Source organism: Heloderma suspectum, chromosome 1, assembly GCF_057233095.1.
Source record: "Heloderma suspectum isolate Gila_16-S chromosome 1, 16-S_ref, whole genome shotgun sequence".
Lineage (NCBI taxonomy): Eukaryota > Metazoa > Chordata > Lepidosauria > Squamata > Helodermatidae > Heloderma > Heloderma suspectum.
In genome coordinates, this window is record NC_139458.1 from 321,605,508 (window position 1) to 321,624,276 (window position 18,769).

General features: G+C 42.3%; 1 protein-coding gene across 1 annotated transcript in view; it reads right to left on the reverse strand.

Annotated features, from left to right (window-relative positions):
* The window catches only part of AK9 (adenylate kinase 9), a 95,683-nt gene that overhangs the window by 66,725 nt on the left and 10,189 nt on the right, over positions 1–18,769 (reverse strand). Inside the window, exons 4-12 of the mRNA XM_084827268.1 lie at positions 15,429–15,481; positions 14,923–15,019; positions 14,439–14,551; positions 11,914–12,105; positions 6,111–6,236; positions 4,309–4,383; positions 2,799–2,897; positions 2,190–2,329; positions 1,929–2,109 (exon numbers count right to left, since the gene is read on the reverse strand). Coding sequence (XP_084683394.1) covers positions 1,929–2,109; positions 2,190–2,329; positions 2,799–2,897; positions 4,309–4,383; positions 6,111–6,236; positions 11,914–12,105; positions 14,439–14,551; positions 14,923–15,019; positions 15,429–15,481 — 1,076 coding nt within the window. The remainder of the gene's footprint in view (positions 1–1,928; positions 2,110–2,189; positions 2,330–2,798; positions 2,898–4,308; positions 4,384–6,110; positions 6,237–11,913; positions 12,106–14,438; positions 14,552–14,922; positions 15,020–15,428; positions 15,482–18,769) is intronic.

Genomic DNA, 18,769 nt, shown 5'->3' on the forward strand with positions numbered 1-18,769 from the left:
TTCTTTTAAATAAACAAAATTAAAACCTTGAGAGCCAGTGTGACACGGAGGATAGAGTTCTGGACTTAGAATGAGGGCATTAGGCTTAAAGACAGCAACTGGCCCATGAGTTTTATGGCAGAGCCATAAAACTCCCTGGCCAGTTTCTATCTTTAAGCTTAATCCGCCTCATTGTGTTATTATGGGGATAAAGGAAGTGTGCATGAATCCATTCACTTCCCTGAGCTCCTTGGGGGAATGGCAAGATAAAACTGTAGCACGTTATTCAATATAACAAAATGTATACCCAACTGTAGCTACTACAGGGAAGGCTTTACTCCTACCACTACTGTTCTGATCTCCTTAGATTATGGGATTCTCAAAAGAGGATTATTTATTTCAATATTATTTCAACAGGCAAGGAGATGGGAGAATTTGTATTGGGAGAAATTATACAAATGCCCCTCTTCGATGAAGAGCTTCAGAGGTTAAATCCAGCACTTTGAATTATACCTGGAAGCCAACTGACAAAAAATCTAATGACCACAAAACTGGTTGAATATGTTCCCATTTCCCACACACTGGGCAGCAGCATTCTTGATTAGATGCAGCCTCCGAACCATTTTAAAGGAAACTCTTGCAGTGATGGTGACCAGAACCATGTTCTACAAGAGGGGGCACAGCCAGTGTATCAGATATAAACTTATAAAAGGCACTCTTAAGAATGGGCTGGAGTCAAATTAAGCCATAGTTAGAGTAGATCCACTGACATCAATGGGACTAAAGTTAGCAATGAGTAACTTAAGTTCCATTGATCTCAATGATTCTACTCTTGACTAATCATTCAGAGTAGACAGAGTAAACAGACTAGTCTGTCACACAGCACATTGGTTAAATTATGGAATTTGCTAGCAGAAGATGTAGCAGTGCCCACCAACATGGATGGCTTTAAAAGGGAATTAGACGATTTCACGGAGGATAAGGCTATCAATGGCTATTAGTTCTGATGGCTATACATTATCCCCAGTATCAGAGGCAGTATACACTCATGTCCTACTTGTGGGATTCCGACAGGCAGCTGGTTGGCCACTTTGTGAACAGCATGCTGGACAAGATGGACCCTTGGTCTGAGCCAGCAGGGCTCTTCTTATTTTCTTAATAAATCTGAATCCAACTCTATGACTGTCACCTCCCACTTGCTTCTCAAGCATCAGTGCCAGGTCCAGTCACACCTGCATGCTGCACTCATGTTCTGAAAAGGTTAGAAATACCTCACCAGCACACAGGTACATTCATTTCTCCCAGAGCATTTAGCTTTCTATAATTTCCATCTGGTCTGGATTCAGCTTCAACCTGAGTTCCATGGGCTGCACACCATGCCATGCTCAGGAGGTACAAACATAGCTCAAAGTAGTCAGAAGAAAGCTCTGGAGAACTGAAAGCTGGTTCATCAGTCCAAGGACAGTATAAATAGAGTGCAGTCTTGGAGAAGAAGTTAAGAAGATCGTGGCACTCAGTGGCTTGTGGTGGGTTACAGGTTTTTAGTCTATTCTGTCACCAAAATTGGGTTAAGGTTTAAGATCCTTAGAGTAAGAGAATTCCATTGGTCTCGCAAACAACTAGATTCCCTGACCGCACATATGCACTCACACACACCCTCCCCCCACCACTCAGCGCGCAAGGTTGGGGAGGTTTAAACCTCCCCTCCTTGCCTGCTGAGATCTAGGGATCTCTCTCTCTCTCCCTCTGTGTGTGTGTGTGTGTGTAGGTGAAAGCATGTGCTACCCCACAGGGCTGCCAGCTTTGAGGGCCACTCAGGGAGTGGCCAAGAGCCACATGTGGCCCAAGGTTGTGCACTTTACATGCCTAGGGTTCTTACTTCTCTTTAAATAAAATACTCTGCAGTCTAAATCCTTGTGATTTAGATACCAAGATGAATTTGTACCCACCTTTCCCTTATAATGGTTTGCAACCAAGACACAAAGGGTTGATCTCCCAGATAACGGAGGTCCAATTATTACTACTTTACAAGGTGGAAGTGGCATAGGTGGCAACAGGTAGGGACGAGGATTCAACATAAATTCTTTCAGTGCTTCCTCAGTTGAGAGCATGTACATTTTACCTAAGAAACTAAAAAAGAAAATAAAAGCATGAAACTACAGACTTAGACTGGGAGAGCTTGTATTAATGCATGTTGGATTTTGGCTTACCCAACGGCATAGTCTGTTGATCCCATGACAATTTCACCACCTTTTAAAGCCACAGGACAGGCTCGTCCCCATCTGCTGCGGCGCCATCTGTGTCTAGGTGCTACAAGCTTATAGGAGGCAATCACCCGAAAAAGTTCATCCTGAGTGCAAAAATAAAACAGTTAAAGCAGGTGTAAAGTGCACTGCATTTTACCTTCACACATTTCCAAACATTATTGCACTGACTTTACATACCACTCTCTACTGAAATGTAGCTTTGTGTACGAATGGCACTGCATAATCATGGCAGGTGTTAGAGGACTTACTGAAGGCTAGGGAGAAAAAAAAACTCTTGGCAGAAGAGAGATTTAAATTGGTAGGATTATTTGCTTTAGAAATGGAATGAAATTTGGGATACAATTTTAAATATAGAAGGCAATTAACAGTGCTGAGCTGAGAAATCAGGAGGAACCGTTTCTCATTTGCACTGATTCTGTTCTTCCAATTGTGCTATAGGTTTGAATCTGCTAACTCCAAAAAACAGTTTCTTAAATCTGTTGGCCCTCTTATTTAATCATATGCTATTGCTACAGCCAACTAACTATATAACACACACAAATATGGGCTTACGTTCTCCAGTCCATCTAACATTTCTTCATCTGTGCTCTGAAGTTTGGTGATAAGAGCTCCATTTCGTAGGCCCATGGATTGGAGACGGGCTATTACTGACTAAACAAGACAATGATTTTAAAAAAATAAATTGCCATTTATTCAGAGTATATTATTTGTGTGTTTTGAAATACAAAAAGCCAGTTTGGAAACTTGCTTCACTGGCTTTCAAAAGCCACCAACTCTTTTTGTAAACCGTTTCACTTGGTCCAATAAAAGATACCACTAATGAGCTATAGTTCAACAAATGCAGGGCTTTCCAGCTTTGAAAGAAGAATGGACTGCATAATAATGGAGGCACATGAGTCTTCCCTCTGTACACAGGGAAATGGATCCCAAGAGTCCCCTCAAAAAGGGTTTGCAAAGACAGAGCTATGCGAAAGCCCAGTTGTCTTGAAGCGGACAAGTCTGGAACTGGGGAAGGCTCTTTCCACTGAAGGGTGCCAAGCACTGAGACGTTTGCATAGCTCTGCCTCTGACGTAAGTGGAAGGAGTTACCCACTCCTGGATAACCTGTACCACTGAACAAGAACTTCACAGCCTCCATTTGACAGTGCAGGAACGCTCACTTGTGAGGGAAATGTGTGCATGCATCAGAACATTAATGAGATTCTGTATATATACTGTATTGCAGGGATGGGCAAAAGGTAGATCAGGATCTACTGGTAGATCTCTGGGTGACTGGCAATAGATCACCAAGTGGTTCAGACTCCTAACTGTTTAATAACAGGAACAAAAAAGGGCTTCCTCACACTCTTCTAAATTAGACTAAGTATGGAAGAAAGATTGGGGTGAAAACCAGGAGTGGATTTTTGTGTGATAGGGCTGTGAGCTCAGTTCTGGTACTGAAAATAGATTCCTGGGATGAGCATGTTTGTTCCTTAATTCTAAGAGTATGTTCTTCCACCGCCAATCTGAGCTACTATTTTGCAATGGGGTCCAGTTGGTGGACCTGATCCTTGGGGTTCTAGTAAAAAACAAACTAAATCCCACAAGCCTGAAGTCTGCCCACCCCTGCTGTATCGCATATTTATCAGAGTTCACTGTAATAATATTTATGTCCCTGCATACATAACAAAAACAGTTCTAAGCATCATATCCCATATGTAATTTAGTATGTTTCCTGAGCAGAGGGCATAAGGCACCAGTGAAGTATTCTAATAGCTGGAACTGAGGGGAGTAAACATTAAAATATTCTTGCGATCCTGGCAGAAAATTTTGCCATGGTAGTTTTTGTGCACAACATGTGGGAAGACAACCTGTTCTACAAACCATTTAAGCCAAGATTCTCAGATGTAAGTAATTCTTGGACTAATCTGCCTTCTAACTAAATGGACTCAACTGGGTTGTGGATCAGGGTATAAATGTATTATACAACCAAACTGTTACTGACATTGAGAGCAAGTAGCCATTAACACATTTTTTTTAAATCGCAGAATGGGTAGTGAGAATAATTATGCTGCAAACTTACTGTAAGGAGCTCTTCTGCAGTCTTATTTCCATCTAATTCAATAAGATACTGGGAATCCTGCTCGGCCATTAATTCCTGAATATTTAAAAAACAAAAACACAGATGCCTGATCACTGAGTATAGCTGACTGAAAAAAGTATACTGGATCCGATTCTGCTCTCACTCCATCTTCTGATTTCACTGACATATTTGAAAAGCTGTTTGTGCAACTGAAAAAAGCAGTTTTTGACATACACTTCTGTGGACCTCTTTATTAATAGTTAATGTCTAAAACACTGTAGCTGAACTAATGCCCAATATTATACTTGGCAAGGAACACAAAAGTTTGATAGGATTACACTTAAGGATTCTTGCAACCATGTATACATCTGCACTCATACAACTCAGGGGTACAATTGTACTCATACGACTGTGTCATGCATGGCACAGCACAGCTTAGAAACTGACAAAGAAGGGATGTGGTGTTGGGAGAGTAGCAGTGCTAACTGCTATCCTGTCCATTTTGCTAATACCAGGGGCACTCATAAAAATATGAGACAAGCCCTGCTGGAGCAGATCAAAAGCCTCTCTAGTCCAGCATTCAGTTCCCACAGTGGCCAACCAGATACCTATGAGGAAGTCCACAAGGAAGACATGAGCACAACAGCTCCCTGTGCTCCCCAGCACTGGTATCGCTGATACTGGAGGTAGTATTGAGCGATCACTACTAGTAGATATTTATACCCCTTACCTTCTGGTAGAAAATTCCATAGTTTAACTATGCGCTGTGCAAAGAAGTACCTCCTTTTACTTGTCTTGAATCTTCTAGTATTATGAGAGGAAGACAAACTTCTCCCTATCCATTTTCTCCACAGCATGCATAATTTTATACACCTCTGGCATGTCCCCTCTAACTCGCCTTTATTCTAAGCTAAAAAGCCCCCAATGTTGTAACCTTTTCTCGTTGGGGAGTTGCTCCAACCCTTCATCTTTTTGGCTACCCCTTTCTGCACTTTTTCTAATTCTACAATATCCATTTTGAAGTGCAGTGACCAAAACTGTACACAATACGCCAAGTATAGTCACAACACAGATGTGTATAAAAGCAATAAAATATTGGCAGAACAGGGCATGCTTTTTATCTTAAGGCAAAACTACAATACTAGTCCATATTCTAGTCTATAAGACAAGCACCAAGTGGAAATATCAATGGCATGAAAAGCAATGGCCTTCCAGCAAGCATGCCCAATACAGAGACAGTATCCACCCCTCCCTACACTTCCATAAACCATGAGTGCAGAAATTCTGGCCCATGGAGGCTTGGGCTTCTTACGTGGGCCTGGCAAGCCCTGCCTCTCTGCAAGCCATGTCTCTACTGGGGCTTGGGCAGGAGGCAGGGAGAGGAATCTCCATTGTTATCTGCAATCAGTGACCACAGATAACAGCAAGGATTCCTCTCCCCACTTCCTTGGGAAATCCCCGCTGCACACAGGTGAATTCCTGCTGTTATGAATGCTAAGAAAATGCTACAACTTTCAACAGATGTTTTAGAGTTCCACCATCAAATGCCTGGGCCTAAGCCACCATTCCAGTTCCGTGCTATGACTGCTACGGTTGTGATTAGTATGTTTAATGTCAACAAAGTATAGGGACAGCAGGCTTTTGTTTTACCAGTACAATGTAGCAGCATAGCTCTTGGATCCAAGAGCAGGGCATGTGTGGTAGTCAGTAATATCAAGCAGATATTAAAGAAATAATTATCTGAGACTTCCTCTTCTTTCTTTCTTTCTTATTTCTAGAAGCTGTAGCATATCCATTCTTACCTCTAGAGGACGTAGCATAATATCCTTATAGACTGCAATTCTCTCTTCTGCATTTTCAGAAAAATCTTCTGGTCTCTGTACTAAAGATGGCAAAATTTCTGTCAACATGAGTTGATCAGCTATTGCCTAGGAGGAAAAAAAACTTAAGTTCTTTTGTTGTAATGAAAGCAGAATACAGAAACCTTGATTCTAGTTCCTACTCTGGCATTTTAGGGAGCTACAAACATGAACAATTGGCTAAGTTGCCCAAAGCTGTTATTCAATTGATGAAAAAAAAAATAATCTGTGTCATGCCTCAAATTGAAGGACATGGTGTTTCACAAAGAATTCAAAGGCAGAATTCCCTGAATGTCAGCATTCGAATTTCTAGACTTTGGACACAGTCCACCCCCACCACCCTTGTAGGCGCCAAGGGATTTTGTGTTCTGTAAAAGGAAAGTGCATTGTGTGAACATCTATTGTGATGTGAATAAAGCATTGGAGTAAACAGACTGTGGTCCTCATGGTTTGAAAATAATGTATGGAATGTTTCTTCTAAAGGCAAAGAAACCAAGGCCCTATCTACACGAGCCTTTTACTCCAGGACAGCTGCAAGTCGAGGTCCCTCAGGGCCGATGATGCAGTTGCCACTTCACAGCCATCTGTGGTTTTCTCCTGGAAAATGGGGATTTCCAAGGAGGCACTTTGCTGTTTTTCATGTGCTGCGGGTTTCCTGCAGTTGTCAGCCACTTGTCCCTTCCCCAAACTGACTTGGCATTTCACAGTGGGTGTGTTGTAGGCATGTGCTTGCATCACTCTGCAACGCCCCTTTACTCCCCCCGTCCCTTCGCAGCTGTAAAGTTACAGAGGCACAGAGCGGCATTTTCATTTATTCAATCACACTTTTGCACATTTTTGCAGCTTCATATCTTTGCAATGGTTGTTTTGGACCCAGTGCCAAAGGGCTGGGGGCGGGGGCCTTGGGGGAGGACCAACTTCACTCCGGCCACCATTTTGGAGCAATGGGTAGGCACGTACAACTCACGCAAACCATTGAGAGAGTCTCAGGCTGGCGAACTGACAAACAGATGGTGTGGAAATGAAGGGTCACAGAACACCCACTTTTTACCTAACAAGGGACGGAAAGACACAACAGAACCCATAAAATACAAAACAGCCACTGCAGTGTTGCACCCCCACACTCATGGGACTGCACGGCTGCGCATTAAAGTATAATGGCAAAAAAAGAGGGCACGGTGAAGTCTGTTAGGGAAGCATGCAGTAAATCGCGAGTGTATCGCAGCAAAAGCTAATTCGAAGCTGCAATGCTGCGCAGTTGTGACGGGGCGTGGGTGGAGTGAAAGCAGTGTCATGTAGATGGGGCCTGGACTGGAATTTGGATGGGGTTTCTAATGATGAGGTGTACAATTTCTTCATCATTCTACATCCCTTGATATGTTCCCCAAGCCAATCCTCTGTTCTAGCATACCTAGTTACAGAACTCATATGCCATTCTTTCATCATAGATCTTTCTCTCACTCCTGTCTTTCTCTCAAGATCATGCAACATCTGCCCTGATCACTGAGATGTGGATCCCAGCATACTGGGCTGGTAGACCACTAATGGTAGTTAGTCCTTAACTCTGGCTCAAGGATCAGGAACAGGATACTGAATCACACACTCCCTTGCCTCTTGTGCATAAATCCCACCCTGGTTAGTTATTATATGTGTATGATCACTGCCTTGTTGTGGCGAAGGGGCTTGCGTAACTCAGTGAAGCCATTAGCTATGCCATGCAGGGCCACCCAAGACGGACAGGTCATGGCAGAGAGTTCTGACAAAATGTGGTCCACTGGAGAAGGAAAAGGCAACCCACTCCAGTATTCTTGCCAAGAAAACCCCGTGGAACGTATCACAAGGCTAAAAGAGATGACGCCGGAAGATGAGCCCCTCAGGTCGGAAGGTGTCCAATATACTACTGGGGAAGAGCAGAGGGAATTTCCAAGTAGCGCCAGAAAGAGTGAAGCGGCTGGGCCAAAGCCGAAAGGACACTCAGCTGTGGATGTGTCTGGTGGTGAAAAGAAAGTCCGATGCTGTAAAGAACAATATTGTTTAGGAACCTGGAATGTAAGATCAATGAATCAAGGTAAGCTGGGGGTGGTCAAACATGAGATGGCAAGATTGAACATTGACATCTTGGGAATCAGCGAACTAAAATGGACAAGCATGGGCGAATTTAATTCAGGTGACCATTCTATCTACTACTGTGGGCAAGAATCCCTTAGAAGAAATGGAGTAGCACTCATAGTCAACAAAAGGGTGGGAAAAGCAGTACTGGGGTACAATCTCAAAAACGATAGAATGCTCTCAGTACGGATCCAAGGCAAACCATTCAACATCACAGTAATTCAAGTCTATGCCCCAACCACTGAGGCCAAAGAAGCTTAGGTTGATCGGTTCTATGAAGACCTACAACACCTTCTAGAACTAACACCAAAAAAAGATGTCCTCTTCATCATAGGGGATTGGAATGCTAAAGCAGGAAGTCAAGAAATCACCGGGATAACAGGCAAGCATGGCCTTGGTGTACAAAATGAAGCAGAACAAAGGCTAATAGAGTTTTGCCAAGAGAACACGCTGATCATAGTAAACACTCTTTTCCAACAGCACAAGAGGCGACTCTACACATGGACATCACCAGATGGTCAGTATCGAAATCAGATTGATTATGTCCTTTGCAGACAAAGATGGAGAAGCTGTATACAGTCAGTAAAAACAAGACCTGGAGCTGACTGTGGCTCAGATCATGAGCTGCTTCTTGCAAAATTTCAGCTTAAAGTGAAGAACGTAGGGAAAACCACTAAACCATTCAGGTATGACCTAAATCATATCCCTTATGAATATACAGTGGAGGTGAGGAATAGATTTAAGGGATTAGACCTAATAGACAGAGTGCCTGAGGAACTATGGATGGAGGTCCGTAACATTGTTCAGGAGGCAGCAACTCAATCCATCCCAAAGAAAAAGAAATGCAAGAAAGCCAAGTGGCTGTCTGATGAGGCTTTACAAGTAGCTGATGAAAGAAGGGAAGCAAAAAGCAAGGGAGAAAGGAGAAGATATATCCAACTGAATGCAGATTTCCAGAGAACAGTAAGGAGAGACAATAAGGCCCTCTTAAATGAACAATGCAAAGAAATCAAGGAAAACAATAGAATGGGAAAGACTAGAGGTCTTTTCAAGAAAAAAGGAGATATCAAGGGAACATTTTGTGCAAAGATGGGCATGATAAAGGACAAAGAAGGCAGGGACCTAACAGAAGCAGATAAGATTAAGAAGAGGTGGAAAGAATACACAGAAGAACTATACAGGAAAGATATGAATGTCCCTGATAGCCACGATAGAACGGTCACTGAACATCCTAGAGAGTGAAGTCAAGTGGGCCTTAGGAAACATTACTAACAACAAAACTAGCGGAGATGACAGTATTCCAGCTGAGCTATTTAAAATCCTAAAAGATGATGTTGTTAAAGTGCTGCACTCAATATGCCAACAAATTTGGAACACTCAACAGTGGCCACAAGACTGGAAAAAGTCAGTTTACATTCCAATTCCAAAGAAAGGCAATGCCAAAGAGTGTTCAAACTACTGCACAATTGCGCTCATTTCACATGCCAGCAAGGTTATGCTCAAAATCCTACAAGCTAGGCTTCAGAAACATGTGAACCGAGAACTACCGGAAGTACAAGCGGGGTTTCGAAGAGGCAGAGGAGCTAGAGATCAAATCGCCAACATTCGCTGGATCATGGAGAAAGCAAGAGAATTCCAGAAAAACGTCTATTCCTGCTTCATTGACTACGCTAAAGCCTTTGATTGTGTGGATCACAACAAACTCTGGCGAATTCTTAAAGAGATGGGAGTACCAGACCACCTTACCTGTCTCCTGAGAAACCTGTATGAGGGTCAAGAAGGAACAATAAGAACCGGACATGGAACAACCGATTGGTTCAAAATTGGGAAAGGAGTACAACAAGGCTGTATATTGTCGCCCTGCTTATTTAATTTATATGCAGAGTACATCATGAGAAACGCCGGGTTGGATGAATCATAGGTCGGAATTAAGATTGCCCGGAGAATTATCAACAACCTCAGATACGCAGATGATACCACCTTAACGGCAGAAAGCAAAGAGGATCTCAAGAGCCTCTTGTTGAGGGTGAAAGTGGAGAGTGCAAAAGCTGGTTTGAAACTCCACATTAAAAAAACTAAGATCATGGCATATGGCCTCATCACTTCCTGGCATATAGAAGGGGAAGAAATGGAAGCAGTGACAGATTTTACTTTCTTGGGCTCCAACATCACCGCAGACGGTGACTGTAGCCATGAAATTAAAAGACGCTTGCTCCTTGGGAGGAAAGCTATGGCCAACCTAGACAGCATAGTAAGAAGCAGAGACATCACCTTGCCGACAAAGGTCCGTCTAATCAAAGCTATGGTTTTCTCAGTAGTAATGTATGGCTGTGAGAGCTGAGGAAGGAAGGAAGGCTGAGGCTGAAGAATTGATGCTTTCGAACTGTGGTGCTGGAGAAGACTCTTACGAGTTCCCTGGACTGCAAGGAGGTCAAATCAGTCCATCCTAAAGGAAATCAACCCTGACTGCTCATTGGAAGGACAGATACTGAAGCTGTAGCTCAAATATTTTTGCCACCAAATGCGAAGATAAAACTCTCTGGAAAAGACCCTGATGCTGGGAAGGATTGAAGGCAAAAGGAGAAGGGGACGGCAGAGGATGAGATGGCTAGATAGCATCACGGATGCAATGAATATGAACTTGAGCACGCTCCGGGAGAGAGCGGAGGACAGGAAGGCCTGGCGTGCTATGGTCCATGGGGTCACAAAGAGTCGGACACGACTTAACGACTGAACAACAAAAAACAACACTTACGATGGCTGTCGCCAACTTGTATGCTTCTAACTCATCATTTGTATGCTTCTAATTTCTGCTTTCAATGGTCTGCATTGAAATGGCAGCTGGTTAGGTTGTTGATTGAATGACCTCAATCTTTAGTAAAGCTTTTTTTCCCCAGAAAAAAAGTGCAATTCAGATCTATTAAAATCAATGATGTTTTACCATTGATGTTTTTAAAAATAATCTTTTCCAGGTTTGAGCCCTTTGAAGTGAATGTATGCCTGAGATGGAAGCCACATGATTGTTGCTCTTCCGGCGTTCTGTTTCTTCCAACAGTCTACGTTGCCTGTGCACCATGACTGAATGGCAAGAGCAGGCATGCAGAGAGATGATCTCTCCACTTCCGCTATAACCATGGAACTCCTTTTTCCCGAAGATTGCCAAAGCCTGGCCAAAACATTTTTGAGAATGTGTAATGCATCGTGGTGTGAGCCAATGTTTGGCATGCAGATAATTAATTAGTTTACTACATTTTATTTTTTCTAAACACATTTTATAGCTACCCATCCTGAGCCTTCCAAAAAAAGAAAAAAGGATACAAATTCAAATCAGTGTACTAATTTATTGGGCAGGGAGGAGACTCTTTTGCATTATGCATGTTGCGGTAATGAGGGCAGAAAATTCATATAGGATTATTAAATATTTTATTTATATATTTGTAATACAACTTCATGTTACTAAGAAAGTATGTTGTTATTTTATTTGAATGTTCTTATATCTATTGAGGAATTAATTTTGTATTCAGTTACAAATAGAACTGAGGAACATGTACTCGACAATCTGTTTCTGAATGAGCCCTTTGGTTTTTTACTCATAGTATTCTTAATATTGCCTCTTCAGAAGATCTGGATAAAATACCTCATTTGTTTCCTCTTCCTCCTCCTCCTCCTCTTCTTCCTCTTCCTCTTCTGCAGGTTTATGTGGTTCCTTCCTCTTTTTCCTACGCTTTTCAATAATATCAGGATCCCACTCTTCCCTCTGATATATTTGTCCCATGTCAGGGTGCTGTCTTTGTCCAGTGATTCTTTGGCACAAATCATAGTTAGGACACTAGTTAAAAATAGGGAAAAAATTGTTATGGGACGGGGGCTGGTCAAGATGAACCCACTGGATCCCTTCCAACTCTGTAATTCTTGACGCTAAGATTTTTGTAAGTAGAGCTATCAGTGTGGGTGCCCGGAGCTCTTACAACTGGACAAAATACAGTTGATAGCTGGTAATGTGCTTCAATAGGAGCTCGCATGACCCAACGAGGCATAGGTGATGAGCAGAGACGACTTCTCTTTCTTCCCCACACTTGTCAAAGGGAAGGGGCAAGTGAGGACTGTGTGTGTAACAGGAAGTTAGTTAGTGCTGGAAATGGGATTGCAAAGGAAGCAGAGAGCTGACTTTGTTCTCTGCAGAAAATCCTATGGTGCTATGTGTTCCTCTAGATATCTGATGGGGAACAGGGATTTGTTAGGGTGATAATGCCATGAAGCCCATTTTATGCTGAGCCTGTATATATCTCACAGAAAGGCCATCAGTTTCCAGTGACCTGATTCTAAGAAAAAGTCCTGGGTGGGTGCTGAGACCCCCGAAACGTCTCACAGCTTGTAGGTGGGGTTCATGCTGTGTAACAATATTTTGTTTACATAGCAATATTATTTATCTTTAATAGTAAACATAAGAAAATCACAGAGGCTCAGATCAATGGAATATCTGCTGGAATATTATTGTATCTCAACAATGGGAATACTGAATGCTTCAGACAGTGTAAGTGGACAATCCACTTATGGCCCATTTCCTTGCATAGATGGTTAATTTGCTAAAGGATTGTGATCAGGATTACTGCACATAACTTTCTGCAGGTGTGGATCTTTCATAACAAGTACCTTCATACTCGTCTTAGAAACTGAATGAGCAATATTCTTCCAACCTAGTGAAGCTTGAAGAGAGTCTTGGCATTTTGTATAATCACTTTTAGGATATCTGCTGACTTTACAATTATACCTCTGTAAAATTAAAGTACCAACATCTCCAGAATCACAACAGGAAAAATCAGAAACCGTTTCCCAAGTAGCAACAAAAAAGTAATGATTTCTGTGTGTACTATTAATGCTATAGATGTTCTAGTGTAATGCAATGGTATATGTTCAATATGTAGTCACTACTCAATGGATCATTTTCTTCATACTGACAAAACTTTATCCAACCTTTCTGCCCTAGAGTGACTGTCATCCACAGCTGTGGCAGCAGAGACTTCAGCTGGCTGACCCTTCTCCTGTACAGAGCACCCACCATTCTCACTGCAGCTGCTGTTGCTCTAAGGTAGGGAAAAGGTAGGGAACTCTCCTAATAGGAGTTCTGGCATGCTACCTCTGATGGGAAATTTTCCCCTGCTCACGCCTTTTCCACTAAGAACCCTTGCACAAATATTCCTGCTGCTCAGTGAAGGGACGCCAAATTGACACGAGTAGAAAACTTCATCTTATTTTTGCCTTGAAATTACCGAGGTTGGCTACAAAAGTAAAGGAAGAGAATCCACATCGATTTCATTCCCCCATCAAAAGCAGTATGTTCACACCACCACCAGAATTAGACTAGACCAGCCTTCCCCAACCTGGTGCCCTCCAGTTGTTTTGGACCACACCTCCCAGCATCCTTCACCATTGGCCATGCAGCTCAGGCTAACGAGAGTTGAAGTCCAAAACATCTAGAGGGCACTCAATTAGGGAAGGCTGGACTAGGCTATATAGTTCCACATTTTAATTTAAAGAAGTGAAACTGACATGCTTCCTAGTTCCCACCCTCACTTTCCCAGTCCTATGACAATTTCAAGGCCAAAAAAATTAGAAAAGACAATTGATACTGTCCTTGTCTGTTTTATTTTTTCCACCCACCCCCCTTCCCTTGAAACATATCAGGATTCTCTACAGTTTGAACTCCATAGCGGATGATCAGTGTTTTAGGACAGGTAATGGTGGAGAATGGGCAGATGACAGAGACAGAGGCAGGGTTACATTTCATCACCAATCACTTCTCAAGCCACACCACCTCCAAACCAGGTAAGATAATAGCACCTGGTCAGGTCATACACACCTGAAAGGATTGGGCTACAATGGAAACCTAAGCGCTCAAAATCACTACAAATTAGCAGTTTAAAAATCTAGAACACCACCTAGGAAAAAACAAGAATGCAAGAGCTTTGAAGAACTGTCTGAATTCTCAGGAGAAAATGAATGACTGAAGAGAGTCCATATCAGAGAAAAAGTCTAGTTCAGAAGCAATCAGAACCTTTGCGACAACTAGAACACAAAAATGAAACATTTCACTCCTCCAAAGTATTAATCACATTTACAGAGTATGAGATGGACTAAGAAATCATCAAAAACTGACATTACCTTAATATTAATCAGGAAATCTGGTTTTAATTTTAAATTTCTAATTATTTCTATCTGTTCCGGTATACTCATGAATTCCTCTGAAAGAGAAGGAAAATCACAGAGAACATAACCTGCAAAAAACACAAAAAACATATTTTAACATTTAAAAACAATATATACGATGGTACCTTGTGTACACATTTCATTTCACATACTATGGTAGCTGCCTAGAAGCAAGGAACTCTTCCCACCCCCAAATTTAGCCATTCTGACCTTGTAAACTGTAGGTTGGATCCAGAGTTTTATTTCTGCAGTGAAGCTCCACTCAGAATGGTCCCACTGGTGGGAAGGGCGGGGGGGGGGGGAGAGGTGATTTTTGCCACTTCCCCCTCCCTCTGAAGCCCCAGCACCACCTCCTACACCGTTCTGGAGGATCCCTCAACCCTTATAGGATCATGGGGAGCATACTTGATTGTCAAGAAAACAAAAAGAAAACATGTACCGAAGTGCATAACCTCTGGAGATTCAATCTTATTCAGAAGCATCTTTATAAGCAATTCTTCAGGAACACTTTGACCTTGATAAAGCAATTCCTTACTCTAAAGAAAAATAAAGTATACATATTAGATACATAATTAAGATAGTACGCAGCTTCATACCATGTCACGCTATTTCTCCATCTGGCCCAGTATTGTTTACTGACTGACAAGCTCTTCAAAATCTCCAGCAGAGTCTTTCCCATCACCTGCTACCTGATGCTTTTTACTGGAGATGCCAGGAACTGAACCTGCATGCAAAGCATGTGCTCTACGACGGAGAGATGGTTCCTTCTCTGAAACTCCTAGTCCTGCCTTACAATCAGACCTCACGATGATTCATAGTTGTGAGCACCACTGAAATGGACCAAACTTTCTTTGGCAGTACCGTTTGAGAGAACCACAGCCTTAAAGAAGAATAAAATAGAGTAGGCCCAATAAACCCAATTAAATAAATAAAATAAGGCTTTACCTTGAGTCCATATTCTGTTTCTGCTGTTATGTTCTCAGCTATCAGCTCTAAAGCTAAAATTGATACATCACATAAAAAAAGTTTATTAGACGTTGATTTATGCTTGCATATATACAGGACATTAAAATACACAATAGAGTTTAGACTCCTTTAAATGGTGATTAAACAATAACCACTTTAACACAGGATTACTATAAAGCTCATTATACATCCCTAGTCCACAGCTAACCATCCGTAATGGAATGCAGAAATTGTTCCTGTGCTGGGCGCTTGCGCATCTCGCAATATGGAGGTGATGTCAAAGCTCCACTTTGGACATTATGGAGAAAATCTGGGAACCATAAAGTGCTCTTGTATTTCGTTTTGTTCCTGCAATGTAATATCTCATCTTGTTCGGAATCCCTGACACATTTTTTTTTTTACTATGTTAAGCATGTAGCCATGCTCCCTCCAAATGTAAAAAATATTGTCACACGACTCTTCAGACTGCACAGTTTACTCCTAACCAGCCTTCCCCAACCTGGTGTCCTTCAAATATGCTGGATTACAACAGCCAGGATGCAGGTTTAGTTCCTGATGTCTCCAGTAAAAAGGATCAGGTGATGTGAAAGACCTATGCTAGAGATCTTGGGAGAGCTAGGAGTCTGTGGCTGGCTGGGGGATGCTGGGAGCTGTGGTCCAACACATCGGGGGTTCCAGGTTAGGGAAGGCTGGTCTTAACTATTCCAAAATCTCTACAACAAGATCTGCCCCACTACCTATTGTGCAGTGTGGCCTCCCAGGTGCTTGGTGAGTTCCATGACGTTATAATCCCTGGCAGGGAAAAAAGACAGGATGCTTACTGTGCCCCTGGTGGGCAATTTGCAGGCTGTGCTTGGTGTTGCAGGGCTACGTTAAAGCCCTAGTCCAAAGAAACATGGCCTGCGGATTGTGATTTGCCTGCCCCTAAGTTCTGGCAGGAGTTTTAAATTCACATTTCCAGACAGCAGGCTTCCCTTTCCCTCTGCCCATAAGGCAAAAGGGACAAGCAAAGGCCAGGGAGCCACTTTTTGGGGTGAAAGTGGCTGCCTGCCTCCTAGCCTTTATTTGTTCCTTTTGCTTTATTAAGGCCGTGCTTTGCCATTCTTGCTGAACTTTGTCTATTCACGCCACAACCAATCAGTTTTCATTTCTTTGTCACCTATTGTCAGCTGCCAGTCCTGGTGGAGGGGAATGGAAGAGCCTGTCTCCATTGGCTAGCAACCAAAGGATATCATTCCATTTACTTTGGACCCTGTCTTGCCCCTGCAGTAGGCTTCGAACTCTTAATTTAAAGGTGCCAATTTAGTGATAAATCAGACCCAGGCTTACTTACAAGGAGATAATTTATTGAGTACAATCAGCACACAGGCGAACCCAATGGTTGGATCAGACAGCTTCTCTGAACCCAGAGCCATGGGGTAAAATGGGTTTTATACCATACATGTTAGCAGTGAGGCAGCATGACAGAAGCAAGCGTTAATTAGCATTCGTCTACAACTTTCCCATCATAGACTAACAGTGCATGCTAACTTTCCCAGCACAGCCACCTGCAGCTTGGCATAAACATAGCCTCACTTCTCAGACACGTCCTAGGCCCTGATAAGATATTAGCCTTCGTTAGCATGGAATGTGTTGAGGCCGTGGTATCAACCTTTGACTCCTCACATGCTCAGAGGCCCACTAGCAAGGAAATTGGACTTATAATGAACCTAAGTCAAGCATTATGTGTTTCTAGAGCCCTCTAACACTACAAGTGACTTGATTACAGGCCTGGGGCCAATACAGACCCTTGAAATAATTGAGCAGTACCGCCTATAGTTGCTAAGCAGCTATAACATCCTTCCTCCTGAAATCAATGAAAGGGCGGCTTATATCCATAGGAATGTATTTGCTTAGATCAGGGGTAGGCAAATCATGATCCGCAGCACCTCCCCCATGGCCTTTTATTGCAGCCTCCACTGTCTCCCGACGCCACTGACTTTGCTGCAAAGGCAGCAAAAAAAGTGTCCATTTTGCTTTGAAAATAAGGTGCACTGGGAACATGTGCCTTGTTTTTAAGCAAAGTTGCAGGGTGGTTGCCATCACTGTGGCACCAGTTTTGTCACTGGTGGGGGAGGATGTGGGCCCCAGTGGGGTAACGTGGGCCCCCAACCCCCAGACGAGCAGCCACCAAAATCATTTGCTTTTGTAAAGCTTAGGAATGCATAGTTCTATTTTTAGCTGTAACCATTTGACATTTTATTTATTTATTTCATTTCTATACCGCCCAATAGTCAAAGCTCTCTGGGTGGTTCACAAAAATTAAAACCAAAAAGCACACAGTAAAACAATATAAAATATAAAAAGATTAAAACCACAATATAACAATACAACCAGAAGAAAACCAGAAGAAAACCTAGCAGCAATGCAGAGATTTAAAATACAGATTCAAAACAGCAAAGCTAAAAGTCTAGAAAGCTAAAATGCTAAAATGCCTGGGAAATTTTAGTAAGTTATAGATTTTACAACACTTTTGTTTGTTTCTTTTAAATTTGCTGTTGGCCTCCTTGGTTACCGTTTAACAGAATTTGGGGATATGCTTTAACAACAAAGCAATACATAAACTGTTGGCTGAGAACCAAAATATATTTTGGCCTGGATACTAATTTTTATTATTTTTATTAAAAGTAGAATGTACTGATCCACATCTGCATGAATAGACTGATGGCAATTAATAAATCTTCATGCTGTAACTTTGTCAGAATGCAAAAATAACAAAAGTGTTCTAAAACCATTATAAAGTATAGAGTATTTGTATGTTCCCACCCTTAGCTAATACCAGCTTCGTAAGCCAAGATTTAGACAGAGAAAACAATACGGGGATAAGAGATAAACACCCTCTCTCCCGATGCCGCATCTCTGATCATCAAAGCAACCACATGTTAGTTGTTGTTGTTTTAAAGTGGGAGATCTTGGTGGACATCCTGTACACCACTGGCATCAGCCATCTAAAAAGGGAAAGGGGACATTTCTTCTCTCTCATATATGGATCCCAGAATCAGAATGGCAAAGGAGTCCTTGGGTGTAGTGAAACACAAATGGAGGAGGGTTGGAGTTGGAACACTCTCCCTGCAGTTGTCACCACTGACATCACAACCACTCCCTGAAGCACATAGTGGAAAAGAGCACTATGGTGCATCCCCCCGCCCCCTGTGGATGGTGACAAATTGCTTTGCGATTCCAAAAAACTCCTGGTTTTCCCATTAAGATTTAAAACAAAACAAAACAGAAGAATGGCGGGAAAACACGGAAGCAACACAGGAGGAGGACAATATCGTCTA